This window comes from Macrotis lagotis, chromosome 1 (assembly GCF_037893015.1).
Source record: "Macrotis lagotis isolate mMagLag1 chromosome 1, bilby.v1.9.chrom.fasta, whole genome shotgun sequence".
In the NCBI taxonomy this organism is placed as follows: Eukaryota; Metazoa; Chordata; class Mammalia; order Peramelemorphia; family Peramelidae; genus Macrotis; species Macrotis lagotis.
Window position 1 is genome coordinate 277,202,648 of NC_133658.1, and position 22,755 is coordinate 277,225,402.

Sequence of the window (22,755 nt, forward strand, 5' to 3'; positions counted from 1 at the left end):
GACTCTGTCAATACTTAACAGAAGCTATTAACAGCTTATGCCCTTTGAGCCCTGCCTGAATTTGTACTTTGAGAGACATTCTCCAAGGAAATAACAAGAAAGAAAATTGTAAAAAGATGCTAAGAACTCAAAAATTTTTAAATGAATTAAAAATTGTCTTTCCATGAAATTGGGGGGGGGTGGAGAAATATTTTTGAAGGGGAAAAAAAAGATGTTTATAGTAACAATATATATGGGGGAAGAGGGGGAAGGAAATCTCCTTAAGTGGTAACTTCTAACACTGATCTCAATCCATGTATGATTTAGTAAGTCTTGATAGATAAATCTTATACCAGAAACACAGTAGCCAAATGATTTTCACAGGTTCACACTGCTACACCGATTCAGAGGCAGACTTGCAACTAATATTTCTCTAATTTTAAGCCTAGTGTATTAATACCCTGTAACAAACAGTTCTGTTACAAGAACAAAAAATATTAGGAAGCCGCCAAAATACACCCACAGAAATAGAGAAGAGATGACAAGTACTATGTGAAACTCAGTGATCCTGGGGAGCCAGGATCAGTGATCCACATGCCAACTCTGGCTGTATTTAAATGTTTATATAAAATAATGTTTACTAAAAAAAAAAAAAAGGCAAAATAACAAGATTGTAATTGTGTACATAAAATGTTCTGCCTTAAGGGCAGAAGAGATCCCAGAGGGACTGAGAAAGCATAATGCTTTTTGTTTTCTGTAAAGTTACTTAAGTTCCTAATTTTAAAAACCATTAAGATCAACTTTCCCTTCGGCTAAGCAGAATAAACAAAGCCCAACCTGAGAGGAAACAGGTCTGTCTTTTCTAGAGCTCTGAAATCATTTTCCTGATGGCAGAACTTCTAATGCTTTCACCTGTGGATTCTACTCTTTACAAGTCAGAAGTAACTCTATATGTGCAATCCTATAAGCCTTTTTTTGAAAACTACTGGCTTTTTTTTTGGGGGGTGGGGGCGGGAACCTGGGCAGCTTTAAATAGTTCTCTGAGCCCCTGGCAGAGCAGCCAAGATAATCTACAGGCAGACAAATGAACTGTGACAGACAACAAGTTCCTTCTACTCCACTTACTCAAAGGTCATATTCAAACATACTTCACCACCCCAAACTCCCCTCCCAGGGGTGGTTAGAGGTTACTGAAAGCTAGGGCAAGGGCAGAAGACCCCTCTAACCCAGTACAACTTGCCTCTAGTTTCAGAGGGTGCACCAAAGCCAGGGGGGAGGGGACATCCCTCCCCCCCAGTCCTAGCCCCAGTAATTGTTCAGGCTGGGGACTTGGGGCTTAGGCCTTGGGGAAGGCGAAGTCAAGGTGAGGGGCGAGTCTGGAGCCCCACCTCAGCTCTGGGCCTCTCCCAGATAAGATCCCATCTCCCAGCCCCAAGCCCGCCCACACAACCTGCTCTCTCCAACTCACTCGGTAATGAATACACAGCCCGTGGCAGATGGGAGCGGCTCAGCCGAGGCTCGAAATATTAAACTCCACCTGGGCACAGGACACCACAAACAGTTTCAAATTCCTCGGGAGAAGAGACAGTGCGATCTAGATTCCACAATGGAAGGCAGAAAAAATGTGGCAGGCCACGTGCCAGGAACTAGAAAGGAGCTACTAAAATATTCCAGCTACCAGTAGGGGCTTTCCACTCAATCAGGACTAGACTTTGTCAAGGAAGCTGCAGGATAGGCCCCCAGGGGCAAAGGCCCAGCTTCCAGCCAGGCCTAGACTGATAAGAATGACAAGCCTGCCCTTTGGATCGGGAGATCCAGTGAGGGCCTGGTGTAATGGGAACACCACCCCTCCCCATGCCATGATGTCTGGCTACTCTAGGAGCACGGGCAAGGGCTTAGGTTACAATCACGTCTCAAAGGAGCAGTCCTAGAAAGGAACAGTTCTCTCACATGAGTATTAGCCCAGATCACACCCAGAGGACAGCGGGCCCACACCTCTAACTCACCAAGGCCTACCCCTGCAGAAAGGTCACTTGGCTCTCAAAGGGCTCACAGACCTTATCAGGCCTACATACACACTGGGCCTCTAACATAGATGGCTTCAAAGGGAGAGGTGGGAAGGCCAGAGGCTGTAGTGAGGCAAAGGTGAGGAGGCCCTGGAGAAAAAACTGGCCTTCTCCAGAGTGACAGGCCTCCTCTGACCCAGGGGGAGAGGGCTCACCAAGCACCTAAGCTCTTGCTCAAATCAACCCTCCTACTAGAGTGCTCAGTCCTAGCCCTCCAGTGCACCCCACTGCCACAAGCAAGCTTTTTCTTGCACATACTCAAAGGGTCCACACACTACCATACAAGCAAAGCATTCTAGCATCAAGGAGAAGCTTCCTTTCAAGAAAGAAGATACTTTCAACTTCCTGAATTTAAGGGAAATCCACTGAACCAGCATCATCTAGAGAGAAAAAAATCTCCCATGAATGAAATTTATCCATCCCCTCATCTTTACAAAGAACCCACTACTGATCTAAGGCTGGGCCTGACAATTCCATGAGAAAAGTTCCCTCATCTTGCCCTGGCTAGCAAGAGCCCTAAGGGAAGAAGACTTGAGTCACTCAAGCCAGTGATGATGTTTGCCTCTCAATCTCAACATAACAACTGACTTTCCCCACATACAGGATAAACAATAAAACTGACCTTGCTCCTTTTCTGGGCCTGTGGAGTAGGTGAGCTTGAATGTTAAGTGATAAAGGCAAGGCAAAGTCCTTGGGAAATAGGAAAGGAGAGTTATAAGTGACCACAATCTGAACTATTAAGATAAGGACAGGGCAAGTTCCAAAAGAACTCAAGATGCTAACACTCAGCCATCCCTCTGTCCTATATGCACCCCCAACAGCATAATTCACTGACCACCACATACTCCCTTATTGAGACTTGGCTCTCCAAGCCTTCCCAGAAGGATATCATGATAAGCAGATGATTCAAACATACATTAACCATGCTACCCCTGAGACAGTCACTGGAAAAAAGACAAAGAAGAAATACAATAGAGAGCTCTAGCTCTCAAGGGTCCAGGACTAGTTAGAGAACACTTTAATCCAAATGATCAGCTCCTAGTGGAAAGCTTCCAAGCATAGACATGGGGAAAGGCTGAGAACTGAACTAATTTAAGCTGTTTCTTAGTCTTTACAAAGGACCTTGGAGCCATATGGCTTGGGACCTCCTTGTCCTAAACAGAAGGGATAAAGAAGGAGAGTCAACCCCGTCATAGTTCACTCCCAAGGAAGCAGAGACCCACACAAAGAGATATTTAATTACTAGCTCAACAAAAGACTTCTGGAAATCATCTGTGAGGCCAAATCACTACCCCCAACTTCACAGACTGTGCCCCTAAAAAAATGGTCAGCCATATCATAATCGATGGTTATTGGTCTTGAGTGGGACCAGTTCAAATGGGGAATGGCTCATGGCAGATCATTCCACTGCCATAGAAAGACCTCCAACACAAGATACTGGAGAAAGTGTCATCTCTGTATACAAACTATAGCACATTATCCATTCTTGTTTATAGACTTGCCGATTTTTCTTTTTATCCCCAACTATACAAATTCAAAAGGCAGAGAAACCATTCTCTAGATATAATGGGGAGGCCAAGCAGGCTGCCAACACCACTAATCTGTGTCTTTTGACTATCTTCACTCACCATAGAAACCATGGTCTAACACTGGGTGGGGCCTAACACTGCTCACTGCTCCGGAAATAAGCCAGTCAGCCATTCACCTGGAGCATTTACAGACTGCTGCTTCCCTCTTGGCTGAGCATTTGTAAAATCTCAACAGGGAAACAGGCCTTCCCACATAGAGGATTAGCACTAAGCCTGACCAGCTGCTTCAATCAGCTTGTACCAGTGAACCTCTAAAACTCACAAAGTACCTAATTCAGGGCCAGGTAACTGGGAGGCAGGGGACCTTGAACAATCCCACTATTCTTGTGCCTCTCCAGTTACTGCCACAGGGCAACAGAGTGAGGCTCTAGCTGCCCCCACAGGGAGCAGCATTCTGAGTTCTGGGCCAAGCCCCAAAGCTCATGGCAGCCTCAGCAGAAAATGCCTTGCAAACAACCAGTCCTCCCCAGAGAAGGAAGGGGAGTGGCAGGAGCCCAAGAGTCAAAAGGGGAGTCCAAGTCAGGGAGGGATAGGAACCTAGAAGGGGCAGGTTTCTGCTGGCTTCCAAAGCTGGGTGCTTATATAAACAGTATCACCTGCCCCATGGAGACTTTGACCGAAAGAGTTTAACACACCAGGGCAGAATGGTCATGGCTCAGCCTCAGTTTCAAAGCCGAGCTTTCCCAGCTTTCACAAGTGCCTTTTTGTTCTCTGTACATGTTACACAAAGCCTCAGCTTGTGTTACATTCCTACCCTCAGATTCTAGGCCCATGAGCCAAACACCAAGCCCAACTTCAGGGGACAGCTGGGAGTTCAGAACTCTGGCTCTCCTCCCACCATCGCTCCTCATCCACAGTAATGCCTCTCCCTCTCCCCAACTGTAACATGCCAAGTGTCCTAAACCCATCAAATAAAAATGATAAAATCTACAGATAATCTCCCCCATCTCACTTCCCCATTTTCTGACTGGTTCTCCAGCCCTCCCTCCCCACTTTTGAAGTCTTCCCAGGCTGCTCTCTGGAAAGTGTTCTTCAGTTGGTTCAAAAGACCAGATAGATAAGGTATCCTCTGCAAAGAACTTGGCCTTGGAGCACCTCCAGAAGGATGAGTTAGGAAAATGAGTCACTGATTACACTGTGCCTCAATGAGGTAATGAGAAGGTTAATTGTTGGCATCTGTAGATTGTCAATAAGAAAAATTAGATCATGAATAGAACATGTCAGTTATCAAACATCAGACAATATGCTATCTTTTGTCAATAATGAAAAAGTCCTAAATATGAAGGGAAACTATAAAAAAAAAAACTAAAACTCTAGGTTTTAAAATCTAAATAATATATAACAAACTAGAGCAACACTTATGTATTAGGGGTCACACTTACTTTTTTCATTATCAAATGAACATCATTTTTAACTCACTTTTCCTTCAAAAAGTACAAATACTAAATCATTCTGAAATATCCCTGTATGAAACAGGACAGAAAGGGAAATTCTTCTCCCCAAAAACAGAAAGGGAAACTGCAGAGCAGCAGTGAAGTGACTCATGTCAGGGCCTAGTCACTGCCTTGTAACCCAGGGTAGTCAACCTCTTTCCCCAGGATCACAAAGACAATTCATCATGAGAGGAAACAGCATGATACTGAGACTCGGGCTGGCAGAAGACAATTCCACAAAGTCTAAACCTTAAGCCAAATGTGGAATTTGCCACCCAGAGACTTTGTGTCAGAAAACTGAAGTTGGCTTGGTCCAGATAAGGCCAAGTTTTAGCCAACATTCATTACCAACTGCCAATAATAACAATAGCATCAACAACTGACTTTATACCTGTTTTAAAGTTTAGAGAATGTTTTACAACATTATCTCATTTGAGCCCCATGACAATCCTATGAGCTAGGATTAAAAATATGTTCATTTTACAGATGAGGAAACCAAAGCTCAAGGAGTTCTGTAAAAACAGAACTGTTCCCATGGCCACAGAATAAAGTAGGCATCAAAAGGGGGTTGTGCACCTAAGTCTTCTAAAGTCCAGCACCATCCTCTGCCCCTCCCACCTTCAGGAGGGAACAAATTTGCTGATGGGAGTACAAAGAAATAATGAGGGAAAAGGCTCCTATGAAGAACTGACTGTAAGAGTTCTTCTCAATATGTCTATACTCTCCTTATTAAACAGGGTGGAAAAACCAGGAAGCCTGAAGGGAGAGCAGGACAGCCTCAGAAGCCACATTACTAGGAACAACAGCCAGGAAAAACTTCCTTTGGGCATATCCAACTCCCAGGGAGGACCCAAGTGCCCCACCCTGGCTCAGGTGTGTAAGAGAGAAGGCAGCAGGAAACCAGAGAGGTTTAGACAAAAATGTAAAAATCACTTAAAAAGCCAGTGGCAGTCTTTAGGAAAAATCACCAGTCTCAACTCCCTCCCTGCAGTTTGACCAGGTATAAAACACAAATTGCAGGCAGAAACATTAGCCAAAGATCCACTCAGGAGAAAGGAACAACTCTTGTCTTCTCACTGCAGAATCTTGACCTGGACATCAGACCAGTAGCTCACCTAGCCCTGAAAATAGACTCTTAGAATCTGAAATCATAAGAACCCCAAGAATGCAGAGATATTTACAGACCTAAAGCTTACAGCAGTCTGAGGTAGAGAAATGGGAAAGCCAAGGCCAGAGAGCTCCCCAATTTAGCTTAAAGGATGGAGAAGGCATAGCCTCCTCTATGAGAGCCTCTCATTCTGTCTTTTAATTTCTCTTCTCCCCAAGAAAAGGCAAAGGGTAGTGGAAAGCAGACTTAATTGGGTTCTAATACCATTCTAGTGGCCAGATTTGGAAGAAGAAAACTTCCAGAAGAGCCTCTGAGAAGCCATTTCCTTCAAAGTCCTGCCATCAGGGGTTCTTAACTTGGAGTCCATGATCTTACATTTAAACACTAAGAAAGATCTAATTCTAAGAAGTCCCTAGATGTCACCAGAATATGACAAAGAAAAGGATAAGGAATCCAGTTCTACATCAACACTTTCCCAACTCAATACCTCCCCTGCCCCCAGCTACTGGTTCCTACCCTAGCAAAATAACTTTGTATTATGTATATCTGTAATGTTGTTTCACCTTTGTCTTTATGAACCTAACACCTAACACACATAACAAATTTTTTGTTTGTTTTTGAGATTGTAGGTAGAAAAGAAAGCACAGGGCCTGGAGTCAGGAAGAAATGAGTTCAAATTCAGACTCAGATACTTCCTTACTGTTTAACCCTGGGCAAAGTTATTTAACCTCTGTTAAAACAAAGATTAAAAAGCATTAACACCTATCTACCAGAATTGTTTTGTTATGAGGCTCAAATAGGATAATATTTGTGAAGGGCTTTGAAATCTTTAAAGCACTACATAAAGAGCTAAGAACACTATTATTGTTGTTCTTGTTAGGTTCTGTGTATTTCAGTCTGTAGGACCAACACCCCCTTTCCCTTTGCTATTCCCACTCCATGATCACAGACTACAAAATCTGAGTTGATTCAATCACTTCACAAATACATGATTGGAAAATAGGTACATTTATGCACTATTAGTGGACCTGTGAATTGGTCCTAGAAAGCAAGTTGGGGGCAGCTAGGTGGCACAGAGGATATAGCATGGGCGCTGGAGTCAGGATGGACCTGAGTTCAAACCCGACCTCAGACTCTTAATAATTACCTACCTGTGTGACCTTAAGTTAAGTCACTTAACCCCATTGTCTTAAATAAATGAAATTAGAAAAAAAAATTTTTTAAAAGAAAGCAAGTTGGGAATACTCTCTAACCCAGTGCTATCACTACTAGGTCTTTATTCCAAAGAGAGCAAAGAAAGAGGGGGAAAAAGATACAAATGGACAAAAAACTAGCTGCTCTTTTCATGGTGGCATGAAAGTAAGAGTTCCCATTAGTTGGAAAACAGATAAATAAATTATGGTATCTGAATGGAATATTTTGCAGTAAGAAATGATGACCAGGATGGTTTCAAAAGGACTTGGGACAACTTGTATGATCTAATATAAAATGAAGGGAGTAGAACTGGTAGAACAATTACTAAAATAACAATATTATAAAGACAAAGAACTTAAAGTTTAAAACTTTAAAAGTTTAAAAGACTTGGGCATTCTAAGCAACACAATGCTCAACCACAATTCCAGGGGACTCATGATGAAACTATGATGCTATCCAGTACCTACAGATAGAGAGCTGATGGACTCAGAACAAAGACTGGGATTCATGTTTTGGGGACATGACCAATTTAGGAATTTGTACTGCTTGAACATACATGTTTATGACAGGTTTTGTTTTTCTTGTTTTCTCAACTGAGGGAAGAGGGAGGGAGAAGAAGTTGGAAAGGAAAGAATTTGAATTTAGAAATAAAATAACAAACCCAGGAGAATCCAACACAGTAACAGCAATGGTTTAGGAATAATTAACTGTGAAAGACTTAGCTATTCTGATCAGGATAATAATCCAAGAGAATTCCAAAGGATCCATGATGAAAAATACTATCTATCTATAGGAAGGGAACTGAAGAACTCTGAATACAGATTGAAGCATACTTTTCTTTTTTTGTTTGTGTTTTCTTTTGCAATATGGTTAATATCATATGTTTTACATGACCTCATAAAGTATGCTTATCTTCTTAAGTACGAAGGAGAGACAGGAGGGAGGGAGAGAATTTGGAATCAAAAGTTTAAAATTTTTTACATGTAGGGGTGGCTAGGTAGTACAGTGGATAGAGCACCGGCCCTGGAGTCAGGAGTACCTGAGTTCAAATTCGGCCTCAGACACTTAATAATTACCTAGCTGTGTGGCCTTGGGCAAGCCACTTAACCCCATTGCCTTGCAAAAAAAAAAATTTTTTTTTTACATGTAACTGGGAAATATTTAAGAAATAAATAAAAATTATTTAATATAATAGGGAAAATGAAATAAAATTGAATTTTTAAAAAAGGATTTTCAACAAATAACAAAGAAGGTATCAACACAAGCTCAACCCTCATTAATAGGGCCCATTGCTCATAATACAAGTCAGGGATGTCGCTGGCTGACTTAGGGTATTACCACAGTTGACTACAGCTTTGTGAGGAGATAAATCATATTTTAAAAATCTCTTTAATATCTATGAAGCAATTTTTTCACAACCACTCAGGGAGATAAACAGAACAAGTATCATCAGAAACAGATTCAGAAAACTTAAATGATTTGCCAATGGTCAAACAGACAACATATGCTTAAAATGGGATCTAATTCCCAGTCTACTGATTTCAAAATGAGCACTCTGCACAGCATGAAATGCTGCTTCTGATGAATTTGAAGTAGACAAGTGATGCTGTGTGTCCAAGGGCAGAAGCAGTTGCCCTGACTCAATGCTGTGAGTAAAGATATTACTCCCAGCAGGGCCTTGGCCAGGCTGCCCATTCACCTTAGAGAAGCCATCTGGCTGCTCCCTTCCTTTTCTGGACCTATTCAAGTAATCATGGCCAGTTTTGGTCACCTCCACAACTTCGAAGGTCATATCCCTCTTCTCCTGGCCCAGGTACAAGCCTACTTCCTATCAATCTCCTCAACCTCCCCTCTTTCAATCTATTGTATTGGGAAATGTATTACCTTTGCTATATCTAGGACTGTCTGTTCTGGTCTCACCTCTCTTCACCTTCCCCAAATTTTTGACTCTTTCTACAGCCCAAGACCCAAGTCTCCCTCAATTCCCTTAGACTCTACTTCTAAGTTAACAAAACACCTTAGAAGAAGAAATCTTTACCTTTTCTGGGTCTGGTGAAACATTCTCTGAATAATATTTTTAAATCATTGAGAGAAATGCTAAACTTTAGTTCAAAGTTAGTGAAAATAAAAATATAATTTTTTTCCTATCCAAGTTCTTGGACTCCTTGAAATCTACCTATGGACCCCCACCTTTCAGGACCCTGCCTTAGACAATGCATGCTCCTTGGTCCTAAAACTCCTAAAACAGCATTAGACCTAAGGGCTCTAGAGATGAGATAGCCAAAGTCCCTGGTTCCTTCCATTTTTGTCTTAACACTAGAGAAAGGTAAGGGGTGGTCCAGTGAACAGATTACTATTCTTAGAATCAGAAAGCTGTAATTGAACCCATAGTCTCCAGTTGAACAACAATGGAAGACTCATTTATCCACTTCAAGCCTCATAATGATAGGGATGATAAAGAGGAAAATGCCCTCTTGTAAATTTTAAAATGCCATATAAATATGAATTACTATTAAATGAGAAATCCTACCCCCAAGGACAAATGACAGGGCAATAAAGAGCCTAGGCTATCTGGGAAAGTTAATGTCAAAGCATTGGAAAGATATAAGAGGAGGGGTGTAGGGAGCACCAAAACCAAGAAAGAGGGCTGTTAAAAAAGAAGGGCTTCTAAAATGGCAATAGGAAAGAGAATGTCATGAAGAAAGGACAGACTGCTAAAGTGGAGACTGAAAAAATCAGGGAGATAAGAAAATGCAGGTATGTAGGAAGAAAAGTCCCAAGGGGACAAAACTGAGGTTGCAATAATTAAACAATGAGATAAACAGATTTTAAACAAGGATTTTGTGGATAAAGCACAGGCCCTGGAGTCAGGAGTACCCGGGTTCAAATCAGGTCTCAGACACTTAATAATTACCTAGCTGTGTGGCCTTGGGCAAGCCACTTAAACCCCATTTGCCTTGCAAAAACCTAAAAAATAAATAAATAAATAAATAAATAAATAAATAAATAAATAAATAAATAAATGAGAGGCAGGTGTGAAAGATGTAACATAAGGGATGAGACAGTGCACTAAGAGGAGTGAACAGAAAATGAGAGGGACCAGCAGGAAGGAAGTACTGCTACCAACTGGACCAGTAGAGCCCAGAAAATGAGAAAAGGTTGGGTTTTATTTGCTATTAAATCTTGATGAATTCCAAATACTAAGAGGACATTCAAGAGTCTGGCTGAGATGAGGAAGCTCAGAGCATGATAAAAGGCCAAGGGAAAGAGAGATAGCTTGATTATGTACATAAAGATTGACAAATCATGAAGGAATAGATGTAGAAAAAAACAAGATTAAGACCTAATCCTGAGGGGCATTTAGGTGGCACAGTGGATAGAGCACCAGCCTTGGAGTTAGGAGTACCTGGGTTCAAATCCGGCCTCAGACATTTAATGATTACCTAGCTGTGTGGCCTTGGGCAAGTCACTTAACCCAATGGCCTTGCAAAAACTAAAAAACTAAAAAATAAAACAACTGGAAAAACTGTGCACAGTTAGGTCAAGCTAATATAATAAAAATGACAATTCTACCCAAATTAAATTACTCATTCAGTGCAAAAACCAATCCAACTACCAAAAAAATTATCTTACAGAGCTAGAAAAAAATAGCTACAAAATTCATCCAGAAAGGGGTGGCTAGGTGGATAAAGCACTGGCCCTGGAGTCAGGAGTACCTGGGTTCAAATCCGGTCTCAGACACTTAATAATTACCTAGCTGTGTGGCCTTGGGCAAGCCACTTAAACCCATTGCTTAGCAAAAAAAAAAAAAAAAAAAAAAAAAAGACCTAATCCCTGTAAAACACCCCAGCAATTATTAGAAGGGAGGGAGACAAAGAAGAAAGGGAAGGAAGGCTATGTGGATTGGAAACCCAAAGAAGGAAATACCTTGAAGTCAATGCCAGAATGTGAGGACCAAATGCAACAGCTAGGAGATGGGACCTTTTGGATTCTTGGAAAAGCTGTAAGAGGCCTTAAACAAGGGAACCTTTGGGCATTGTAATATAAGCAGAAGTCACTTTAGAAGAATCTAGAAGGAAAAGAATGGGAAGCCCTAGAAATAAATGGCTCACTTAGCTCTGAAATGAATGGGAGAAGTCACCCTTGGCAAGATGAATAGATTGACCAGGGCATACAGTTAGATACTTGTCTGACTGTTTTACTCCCAAAGGAGCCAGTTGTCACCCCACCAATAGGGAAGTAATATGGTATTTACTATCCTTGGAATTTGCCCTGAGGTTAAACAAAGAAGCGGAAACAACCTGGAAATTTTTCAGAAACTTCTGTAAAAAGTACTGGCAGGGAGGGGCTCTAGAAAGCACCATGCTCAGGTACAAGGTACAAAAGGTTAGGCTGGCACTGCCTCTTTCCCCCATTCCCCACCCCACCAGAAATAAGCAGGGTTGGGAAGGAGCTGGCTCTACTCGGACACAAATCTGAGCCTCTTTACCTAGCCTTCAAGTGACAGAGCCTAGTTCTCACATAATTTGCCATACATAGGATTTAAGGACTTTAAAAACTATCTAGTCCTACCCTCTCATCTATCATAAAGAAAATGAAGTCCAGAGAGATGAAGGGAACTAAGGTCACCTAGACTTGACCTAAATACTGTGTCCTTTCCATTATCCATCCCACAGCCTTTCCCTTTTTCTTATGGTCAATAAACTCCTTCTGAGGTTAAGAATTGTTGCAGTATTGCTTCCTCCCAATACATTCAAGAGCTCAGTACAACCTTCTCTCCCCTACTCATCTCATTAAATACAGGAGAGGCCTAGGGGTGGGGTGGGTCATATGAGCTCACTTAAAGAGAATAAAAAGCCAAAAGAATGGACAGAGTTAGTCTTGAAGAGGGGAGAAAGACAATCCAAGAAAGGAGACCAAGCCCAAGAACAGGCTCCACCATTGAGACCCAGGTAGCAATGAGTCAGGCAGTGCTCCCATTTTTGCAAATCACAGAGTAAAGATAACCAAAAAGTCCTTCACAGAAGATAAAGAGCATAACATCCATTATATCAATATTCCTTATTTATCGGGAAATAATGTTCTGAGACCTCAACACTCACAAAGAAAGCTCAATGGGGCATGTAGTTAGGCCTAGTGTTAGCCTTGTCTCATGACAACAGTATTAAATAGAAAAGAATAAATAAGCTGTTAATTCATGTGGCCACTCCTGTTTCAGAGGGCTTCAGTGAGCTAAGACTTTCAGTTTTTTTGTTTCTACTCACAAGGTTTGGAGGATTTATAGATTTACCAGTCAGAGCTGGCACCACTCAAAGCAGACGGAAAAAAAACTCCCACAGAAAGGAAACACTCTACAATGTTTTTCTGGTGAAAAGCCAAAAGAGAAAACATACCCCCCAACTTTGGAAATCAAAGTAGAGGTACCCAGTTTTCAAAAGAAAAAAAAGTTAAGTCCTAAGGGGACTCAAAGGTGAGGAAACATGTAAAAGCTCCAACTCAGATTGCTACCCAGAGAATCAATGTACCCTAATTTCTTGTAGTAGGTAGGAATAGATTTCCTGAGGTTCTCCTACAGCCACTAATCTGAACTTGGAATCAGTTGAAAACCAAATAAAGGGCCCAAAAGGACATTATGAATATCACATAAGGTCAGTAATTTTATCACCTACAGATGACAGTCTTCTAAAACAGGCAATCTGAATCAGATTAAAATGTAACTGGGAAATATTTAACCAATTATAAATGCCACAGAATATAGATAATGTTAATAGGTGGTTTTCTAAGTCATTATGTAGCCCAAAGGGAGTTAGGTGGCCCCCATTTGAGTCTAACGTCACTGCTTTAAGGGAGAGGAACTGGATTCTTTATTTCATTAGTGTAAGAAACTCTTCTCACCAATGCAGACCAGCACTTTTTCAGCAACTTAACCTAGAGCCCCACGAGCTAGTAGGTTTCAGTGGTAGAACTTAAATTTCAGCTTCTCTGACTCACAGACCTATTCTCTATTCTCCTATTCTATAGCCCCTGAACTGGACACAGCCATGGCCAATTTGGGACTGACCCAAAGTTTTTCCCCCGACTTGTCTACCCTTCACCTGGCAAGTATTTAGTTAAGCAATAACTCCAGGTGAGACCCTCCAAGTTTCTCCTGCCTGAGCTATTTTTATCCCCTGCAGGGAGACTTGAAGAGCTGAATTTTCCTCCTTGGAATGAGGCAATGGGTCACAGAATCAGAAGAATGGAGGTTTAGAGTTGAAAGGAACTCAGAGGTCATCTGGTCATCTAGACCCATCTTCCTTCTCATTTTACAGATAGGGGTCAGAGAAGTGAGTTCACATACCCAAGATCACTCAGGCAGAGAGTATCAGAAATGAGATTCAAATGAGATTTTTTTTTAAGGTTTTTGCAAGGCAAACGGGGTTAAGTGGCTTGCCCAAGGCCACACAGCTAGGTAATTATTAAGTGTCTGAGACTGGATTTGAACCCAGGTACTCCTGACTCCAGGGCCAGTGCTTTATCCACTGCACCACCTAGCCACCCCTCAAATGAGATTTAAAGCACTACACTGCCTCATAGTTTTCATTTAAATGAGAGTTGTCTACCAAGTAGACAAGCTCTTTCTCAAAGCAGCCTTTTCTCCTATTTGACTGGCAAATCATTGGGTAGGTACATCTGCATCTCCAATCACTAGGACAGCCACCACCACCACTGTGCTGTAAAGGGGGAACAGGTTCCATCCTATGAAACAAAGAAAATAGTTGAACAAATAGCAACATAAAAACTTAGAGGAATGAAAGAAGGGAATTCAACTTGAGAAAGCTTATTTTGAACTGATAAAGACTGAAATAACCAGAACCAGAATAATTTATATGATGATCACAATAATTCAAGGAAAACTACATTGAAAGCCTTCAGAACCCTGATCAATCTAGTGATCAATCATGATTTCAAAGAACTTTACAGAAAGGTGATAAAAGTACTTGAATGAGGCTTACATTTTCCAACATGGGCAATATATTGATTTGCTTTGTCTAACTATATTTGTCACAAGAGAATGCTCTATTAGAACAAGGATAGCCAGTGGAAAATGACTGTGAAGGAGAAAGAAATAAAGAAAAGAATATCAATAATGCCTTTTTTTCCATTTCTTTTTCTAAGACAGTGGGAGCATTCACCAAGAGCTACCCAGTATGTCTATCACCTGAACAAACATTTTTTTCTCCTTTTAAAAGGTGTTACCTTTTTCCTAGAGGACCCAATTTTGGTTAAACAGGACTTCTTCAGGGACAAGTAGCCCCCAATCACTTCAATTTCATGGACAGTGGGGTAACGTTTCTTGAGTAACATCCCCACATTCTCATGGGACGCTTCAGGATCTTCAAGAGTTTTCCCTTTCCATTGCTCTTCCTCCTCCTCCTCCTCCTCTGGATACAGGTCCCCATTTGGTGGGCTGAAGCTTGCCTCAGGGGCAACTGGTTTCCTATTAGGCACCACTGTAAATGTATTGTTGCTCAGGTAACGAACTTCAGATTTGCTGTTAGGCAGAGAGGGATGAGGTCGATAATGAGGAGCATCGGGGAATCTGAAAGCTGGTTTGGCCTCTTCATCTTCTGAATCTACCTCATCAATATAAGTAACAGGAAGCCCTGGTCTACTAGGTTCTTCACGAATCTGAGTGACTAAAGAACTGAGGGATGTGTCAGAAACCTCAAAGTCTCCACAAGACTCTTGTTTGGAAGGTCTCTCTATAGAAGGGGATGTCAATCCCTCCCCATGCCACTTGTGGTTCACTTCGGAGGGAGCTGTGGCTATTTGTTTCTGAGGATCCCCTTCCTCAGCTGCCTGCGGGGTCTCATCCCCAGAGCGATCCGTGTAGGCAAGCGCAACTTCTTGTGGGTGCTGGCCCCCATTTTCCAGAGGTACATGGGTCAAGTGACTAGACTGAGAAGAAACGCTGGCCTTTCCCTTTGGCTGTTCAAAGACTTTGCTCCCCACTGGATGGCCACCCATGGAGTCAAGCATCTCCACCTTGGGCTTGGGGATGAAGACAAAGGAGTTTTTGGAGTTCATCCGAAGGTTGGCCAAGGCCTTGGCCTGGACGTCCTCATCAGGGATGGTCTCCATATCTGGCTTGGGGGCAGGCTTGATCTCAAAAGAGTCATTGGTGCTGGTGGCTGCAGAAACCCACCTTCTCTGATTGGGAGTGGCACTGGCCAGGCTGTGTTTGGGGCATGTGGAAGGGGCGGCTGGAGTGGCACTGGGTCCCCCATTGGCACCGTCCATCGGACAGGGACCAGGGGAGGGAGGGAGGATAGGTGCCTCCTCCTCAGCATTTGGCTTCCGACCGTCGGTGCCTTTGGAAATACTGGAAGAGGATGGCACGGGCCCACCCGCTGCAGGAAGGCCATTGGCAGGACCCTGAGGGGGCTCCGGGCTGGGCTCCACAGCAGGCCCGTTTGGTACAACCCGGCCTCCCCTGGTCAGCCCCCGGGGGTGGACCGTGAAAGAGTTGCTGCCGGTCTTCTGGAGGAAATCGCTGAGGCGGGCGGGGGCAGCGGCCGAGGCCTGCTCCCTCTGGAACCAGGCAGCCCTCTCCCCGACGCTGGGGGCGCGGGGCGCGGAGGGCGGGGTGGCGGCGTCCCGCCGTGCGGCGGGGGGCTTTGGCACCAAGGGCCGGCCCCGCTCGGGGCTCCCGCGACGCCGGGGCGGGGACGCGGCCCGGGGCTCTGCGCCGGCCAGCGGGGAGTCGAACTTCTCCAGCAGCCGGCTGACCCTGCCCGGCTGCGCGGCGGCCTCGGCGGCGGCCCGGGGCGCCTCGTACACCAGCACCTCGGCGGCCCGGATCTCGGCCACGGGGCGGCCGCGCCGGGTCAGCAGGCGCTGCAGGGGGTCCGGGCCCGGGCGCGGGCCGCCGGCGCTGACCTCGTAGGGCCGCGGGCCGGGCAGGAAGCCGGGCTCGGACTCGATGATGAGGATGTTGTCGGCGCGAATGGTGCGGATGCCCGGGACGCGGCTGTAGAGCTCCAGCAGCTGCTGCACCGGCCGCGCCGTCGAGCCCCGGGCCCCGGGCGCCGCGCCGCGCCCCCGCCGCTGCCGCTTGCGTTCCGTCTCCAGCCGCATGAAGGGGTTCTCCCGCAGGGGTCCCAGGCTGTCGGCCAGCACCAGGCGCTCCGCCGCCGCCGCCGGGGCTGCCTCCCCGGGGCACTCGCCCCCGGCCGCGGTCCCCGCCGCAGCCTCGCCTCCGGGCCCGACCCCCAGGCCGGCCAGCTTGGCTCGCTTCCTCTCCAGAATCTCCCGTTTCCACGCCGGCAGCGCGGAGCGAGAGCCGGGTCCCGCCGGCCCATCGAGGCCCGGCGGCCGCCGGGGCTCCAGGCTCGTCATGGCGCCGTGCAGCGCGAGCGGGTGGGAAGCGGGGCAATCCGCCCCAGCAGCCGCGCTCGGGGAGCTGCCAGGCGGGCCGGCCGGCGAGGGGACTGAGGGCCCTGGCCCGGCTCGCCCGACGCTCCAGCGCGGCCCGCGGCCCCGGACCCGGCCACGCCCCCAGCCCTCGGGGCCGCCGCCCATTGGGGAAAACCCCTCAGGACACGCCCCGCGTGGCCAGGGCCACCTATGGCAGGCGGGGAAGGGTCGGTGCGGTAATCAGGGGAGGAGTGGCTTATTGGCTAGTGACCTTTCTAGTTCCGCCCCTCAGAGAAAGCGCTGTTCTCGGGGAAAGACAGTCCTCCCCAAGGCTTATAGGGGAAAAGACCCCTTCGACTCGCCCAGTATGTGCCCGCACCACCTATTGGGAAAACTGGGGGCGGGGTAGACAAGGAACGCCTTCTCCCCGTGCCCCCCCAAAGAGCTCTTTCCATAGGCTAACGATTACCCTCGGTCAATTTCTGAGGGAAAGCTCCCTTAATTTGGGTAAGTCCATCACCTGGGCAGGCACCCAATTGGGGAAAGGCACCTTAGACCCTCCTCTTGGGGAGTCAAGGTGTATTGTAATTACTTTCCTCCGGCTATTCCCATGGAAGTGGGGGCAGCTATCTCCCTGCTAGGGTGGAAAGGAAAGATCCTGGCCCAATGCCCAGATACTTCCATCAGGAAGAGAGCTTGGAGCTAAGAGTGACTAAACCGGGTTCCGCCTCTCCTTGTAATCGTGAGCCTTGTTCTTGCTGGCTCAAGGAGGAAGTGAACTGGGAGGAATAGGTGTGAGCCGCGAAATTAGCACCAAGCTCGGTGTGATTCCAATGTGAACTCTTTAAGAAGAAAGGAAGGAGGCAAAGGTTTTTGTTACTCAGTCCTATCTTACTCTACGGTCCTTGCACTTTTCCGTGGAATTTTCTTGGCAGAGATACTGGAGTACATTACCATTTCCTTCTCCAGTGTGACCTCATTTTACAAATGAGAAAGTGAGGAAGATACGGGTGAAGTGTCTTACCTAAAGTGACACAACTACTGAGATCAAATTAGTGCTTGTTGGGGTCTAATGGGTGCAGAGCAAAATATGCTATGTTCACTTTTTAAAAACTTCGTGTTTTTCCTTTCTTTCCCTTTAGTCCTAATTCCTCTTTCAGAGCATGACTAATACGGAAACTGTTAAAAACAATTGTACATGTACAACTTTTAGCAGACTGCTGCTAATGGGGAATAAGGAGGAGAGTGGTAGAAAATCACAAATTTTCAAATGGTAAGATAATGATAAGAAAAATAAAATAAAATTTCAATTAAAAAAAGAACTCAGGTTTTCCTTTCTGTAGGCCTGGTTCTCTATTCACTTCACCACTTAGCTGCCCAAGCAGAGGTTGGGCCATATTAACTCCGCTAAGGAAGAATGGGTCTTTCACTGCCCCAATAAACTTTTTTTATCATGTTCTATTTTCCTTTTATAATGAAATATAAGCAATGATTTTTGCACGGGTCATAGAATCCTAGACTGAGAGCTGGAAAGAACATTGGAAGCCATCCAACTCCCTCATTTTACAGATGAGAAGAGAAAGAGTGGTCCTCTGAGGATCACAACATCAGCAGTTCACAGTACCCTCTGGGATTTCCTTTAATCCAGAGAAAGAATATTCTGACCAGAAGATAAATGTGCTCTTTTCAGTTATCCCAAATGAAATTCAATGGTGGGAAAAGCCTGTGCAATTTTTTTATCATCAAAGGTAAGATGAGTTTTTATTATTTTATTATTTTTTATATTTAATATTTATTCTTATTTTGTACAAATGTTTTTTTATTCATTAATAAAATATTCTTGTTTAAGAGTAAATAAAATACTCCCACCCCCCAAAAAAATAGACTCACTTGAGCAATAAAGTAAAGGGGAGAGAAAAAAATTAAAAAAAAAATAATAGTAATAATTGTTAGGTATGGCCAGGTGGCACAATGGACAGAACACCAACCCTGGAGCCAGGAGTACCCAAGCCCACATCCGGCCCCATACTCCCAACAATCACCCAGCTGTGTGACATGCAAGCCACCCCAACCCCACTACCCTGCAAAAACCAAAAAAAAAGAAAAAAAAAGACCCAAAATGAAATAAAATAGTAATAATAGCAGGGGTGGTTGGGTGGCAGACAGAGCATTGACCCTTGAGCCAGGAGCACCCAGGTCCAAATCTGGCCTCAGACACCCAGTGATCACCCTGCTATGCGGCCCTGGGCAGGTCACCCAGCCCCATTTGCCCTGCACCCCCAAATAATAATAATAATAATAATAATAATAAATGTGCTTCAGTCTTTGTTCCAACACCACCAGCTCTGTCGTGGGTAGATCACATTTTTTATGATAAATCCACCCTTGCCATTGCTGATCGCAATTCCCTCCTTTCATATTTCTCTACTACCATGTACTATATTTTCTCTCTCCTTTCACTCTGACTCTGCTGTAGGGTAGCTGAGTGGCACAGCAGACAGATCCCTGGCACTGGGGACAAGAGGTCCCAAGGCCCCCTACCACCCCTTAGGCCCAGCATCCACCTGGTCCTATGGTCCCGGACAGGCCATCCAATCCCAGCCCCTTGCAAGAAGTAAAAAAGAAAATGTGTTTATCTGACCACTCTCCCACCATGGTCCATCCTCTCCTCCATCACTCACATCCCCCCCTTCCCCCCCTCCTTCTTACTCCAGATGTCTATACTCCATTAAGTATATATGCTGTTTCCTCTCCTAGCCACCTCTGATGAGAGGGAAGATTCTCTCATTCCCCTTTGCCTTCCCCCCCTTCCATATCATTGCAATAGCTCATTGTAATAAAGAAAAATCTAATTATATGAAATATCTTGGCCTCTTCCTCCTCTCCTTTTTCTTTCTCCCATTACATATCCCTTTTTCCTATTGACTCCATTTTTACACCATCTTTTAACTTCAAATTCAGCTTTCTCCTGTGCTTCAACTATAAAAGCTCCTTCTACCTGCTCTATTAACTGAGAAGATTCATACAAGTATTATCAGTGTCATTTTTCTATGCAGGAATACATGCAGTTCATCATCATTAAGTCCCTCATATTTTCCCCTTCTCCTCCAATCTCTATGCTTCACTTGAGTCCTGTATTTGAATATCAAACCTGTTCAGCTCTGGCCATTCCAACAGGAACATTTGAAATTCCCCGGGGTTCATTGAAAGTCCATCTTTTTCCCTGGAAGAGGACATTCAGTTTTGCTGGGTAATTGATTCTCAGTTGCACTCTAAGCTCTTTTGCCTTCTGGTATATTATATTCCAAGCCCTACGAGCTTTTAATGTAGTTGCTGCTAAGTCCTGTATGATCCTGACTGCAGCTCCATGATATTTGAACTGTGTCCTTCTGGCTGCTTGTAATATTTTCTCTTTGACTTGGGAGTTCTGGAACTTGGCTATAATATTCCTAGGGGTTGGTTTTTTGGGATCTCTTTCTCAGGGGGATTGATGGATTCTCTCCATTTCTATTTTGCCCTCTGCTTCTAGGATATCAGGGCAATTTTCCTGTAGTAATTCTTTGAAAATGATGTCAAGGCTCTTTTCCTGATCATGACTTTCAGGTATTCCAACAATTTTTAAATTATCTTTCCTAAATCTGTTTTCCATATCAGCTGTTTTTTCAATGAGATGTTTCACATTTTCTTCTAATTTTTCATTCTTTTGGTTTTGAAGTATTGAATCCTGATTTCTCATAAATTCATCAATCTCCCTGAGTTCTATTCTTTGTCTGAAGGATTTGTTTTCCTCAGAGTTTTCTTATCTCTTTTTCCATCTGGCCAATTTTGCTTTTTAAAGCATTCTTCTCAATAACTTTTTAACTGACTTTAAGTCTTTTTTCCCTTAGGTTTTTTTTTCAAGGCAAATGGGGTTAAGTGGCTTGCCTAAGGCCACACATCTAGGTAATTAAGTGTCTGAGACCGGATTTGAACCAAGGTACTCCTGACTCCAGGGCCAGTGCTTTATCCACTGAGCCACCTAGCTCAATAACTTTTTAAAGTGTTTTATCCATTTGACCTAAGCTGGTTTTTAGAATGCTATTTTCTTTAGCATTTTTTTGGATTTCCTTGACTAAGCTGCTGACTTCATTTTCATGTTTTTCCTGCATCTCTCTCATTTGTTTTCCCAGTTTTTCTTCTAACTCCCTCATTTGATTTTCAAATTCTCTTTTTGAGCTCTGTCATAGCCTGAGCCCAATTTCTGTTTTTCTTGGAGTCTTTAGATGCAGGAGCTTGTGCTTCCTCATCTTCAGACTGAGTATTTTGATCCTTCTTGGGATCATAGATAATGTATTTCTCAATGGTGTTCCTCATTTCTCTGCTTGCTCATTTTCCCAGCCTAAGCCTGTTTTGGGGGTGCTTCCTGAGTTTTTGGGACACTCCCACAAGGGTCTCAGTGTGTGAGGCTCTGTCCTCCCTCCTGGTCTGTGAATGACCATATGCACCACCCTCTGCCACAGAGCTGAGGTGGGGGGGGCCCCTACTGTTCTATAGGGGGACCTAGACTGGGATCAGGATCTGAATCTGTTCAGAGCCCCAGAGTCCTGTTCCAGGGGCAGAGCTCTGCAGTCTCTCTCTCTCTCTCTTCACACCCCTCCCTAGGTTCAATGGGCTCATGCCTTGGGGGCTCCTGCTTACTGGCTGGCCTGCTTCTGTTTCCTAGATCTGGCCAGGCTGCTCTCTGTGTGCCCAGTGCTCCCTGGGGTGTAGCTCAGGAAACTCCTCTGCTGCTGTGAGCCAAGGCTCCCAGCACCCTGGGGCTGCCTCCGGGAGGCTGAAGTTTTTTCACTCTGGCAGGCCGCCCCTCCAACCCCAGGGATCCAAGCCTTTTTGCTCTTTTCCAGGTTACCTTGAGTAGGAGAACTGCCTCACTGGGTCCCACTGTGGGTTCTGTCTCTTGAAAATTTAGTTAGAGTCCTTAGTTTCAAAGATTAATGAGAATGCCTAAGACAGGATCCGCTCTTGTTGCCATCTTGGCTCCTGCCTGTGCATTTACAATTGGCAACTTTCATCTCATTTTTTCCATGTCTTTAGAAGTCTTACATTACATTACAGTAAAAGTAAATTATTCATCTTCCACTCCAAAGTCCTAATAGTAGAAAGAAATGGTCATACTATGACTTCATAAGTATCTACCTCCAGCCAGGATCACTGATTGGCCAGGAAAATAAACATATGCAGGGCTTCAATAGATGCCCTTGGCCTCATCAATTTTTTCCAGGGTGCATTTGAGTTTACCTCACTAAAGTGGGCTAATTAAGGAAAGTAATGAGACATGGAAATATGAGCAAATATTCAAGATATGCAAAGTACTTTGTAAACATTATATTATTTAAACCTTACAATCCTGTAAAGATTGGCATATATGGAAATATGCCAATGTGCAGATAAATAGAAATATACAATATGTCATCTAGGTCAATACTTTTTAGTAACCAAGCTGCTGTCCTGTTGCTATTACCAACCTTTAAAATAAAGAATAGAAAGGATTTAATTTACCTTCATCTAGGATTACTTTACATGGATTGTTCCCAAATGATTACAATCCCTATAAAGGCTAAATGGGGCAATAGTAGAGTGAGAATGAGAATGCAGAAATTACTAGAGTTGGCAGGTAAATACAATTATAATTCTAGATGCCAACCAACTCATTCATGGAGCAAATGTCAGAAGGATACCCTGAAATTGGGACCCTAAATCCTCATCTTTGTTCTAATCTCAGGAATTAGTTTCTCCATTTTCTCTTTAAGAAAGGAAAAATATGGGAGTAATGTTCAACCTTGAAGGACTTGCTCATTCCATCAGTGCAACAATGGGGAACAATTTTGGGCTGTCTGCAAAAGAGAGTTCCATCTGTATCCAGATAAAGAGCTGTGGAGTTTGAACAAAGTTCAAAAACTATTCCCTTTAATTTAGAAAAAAAAACAGATATCTTATTGTTGGATCTT

General features: G+C 44.1%; 1 protein-coding gene across 1 annotated transcript in view; it reads right to left on the bottom strand.

Moving 5' to 3' along the window:
- The window catches only part of TPRN (taperin), a 40,357-nt gene extending 23,592 nt beyond the window's left edge, over positions 1–16,765 (bottom strand). Inside the window, exon 1 of the mRNA XM_074210571.1 lies at positions 14,609–16,765. Coding sequence (XP_074066672.1) covers positions 14,609–16,750 — 2,142 coding nt within the window. The 5' untranslated portion in view covers positions 16,751–16,765. The remainder of the gene's footprint in view (positions 1–14,608) is intronic.
- Positions 16,766–22,755: the final 5,990 nt, after the last annotated feature.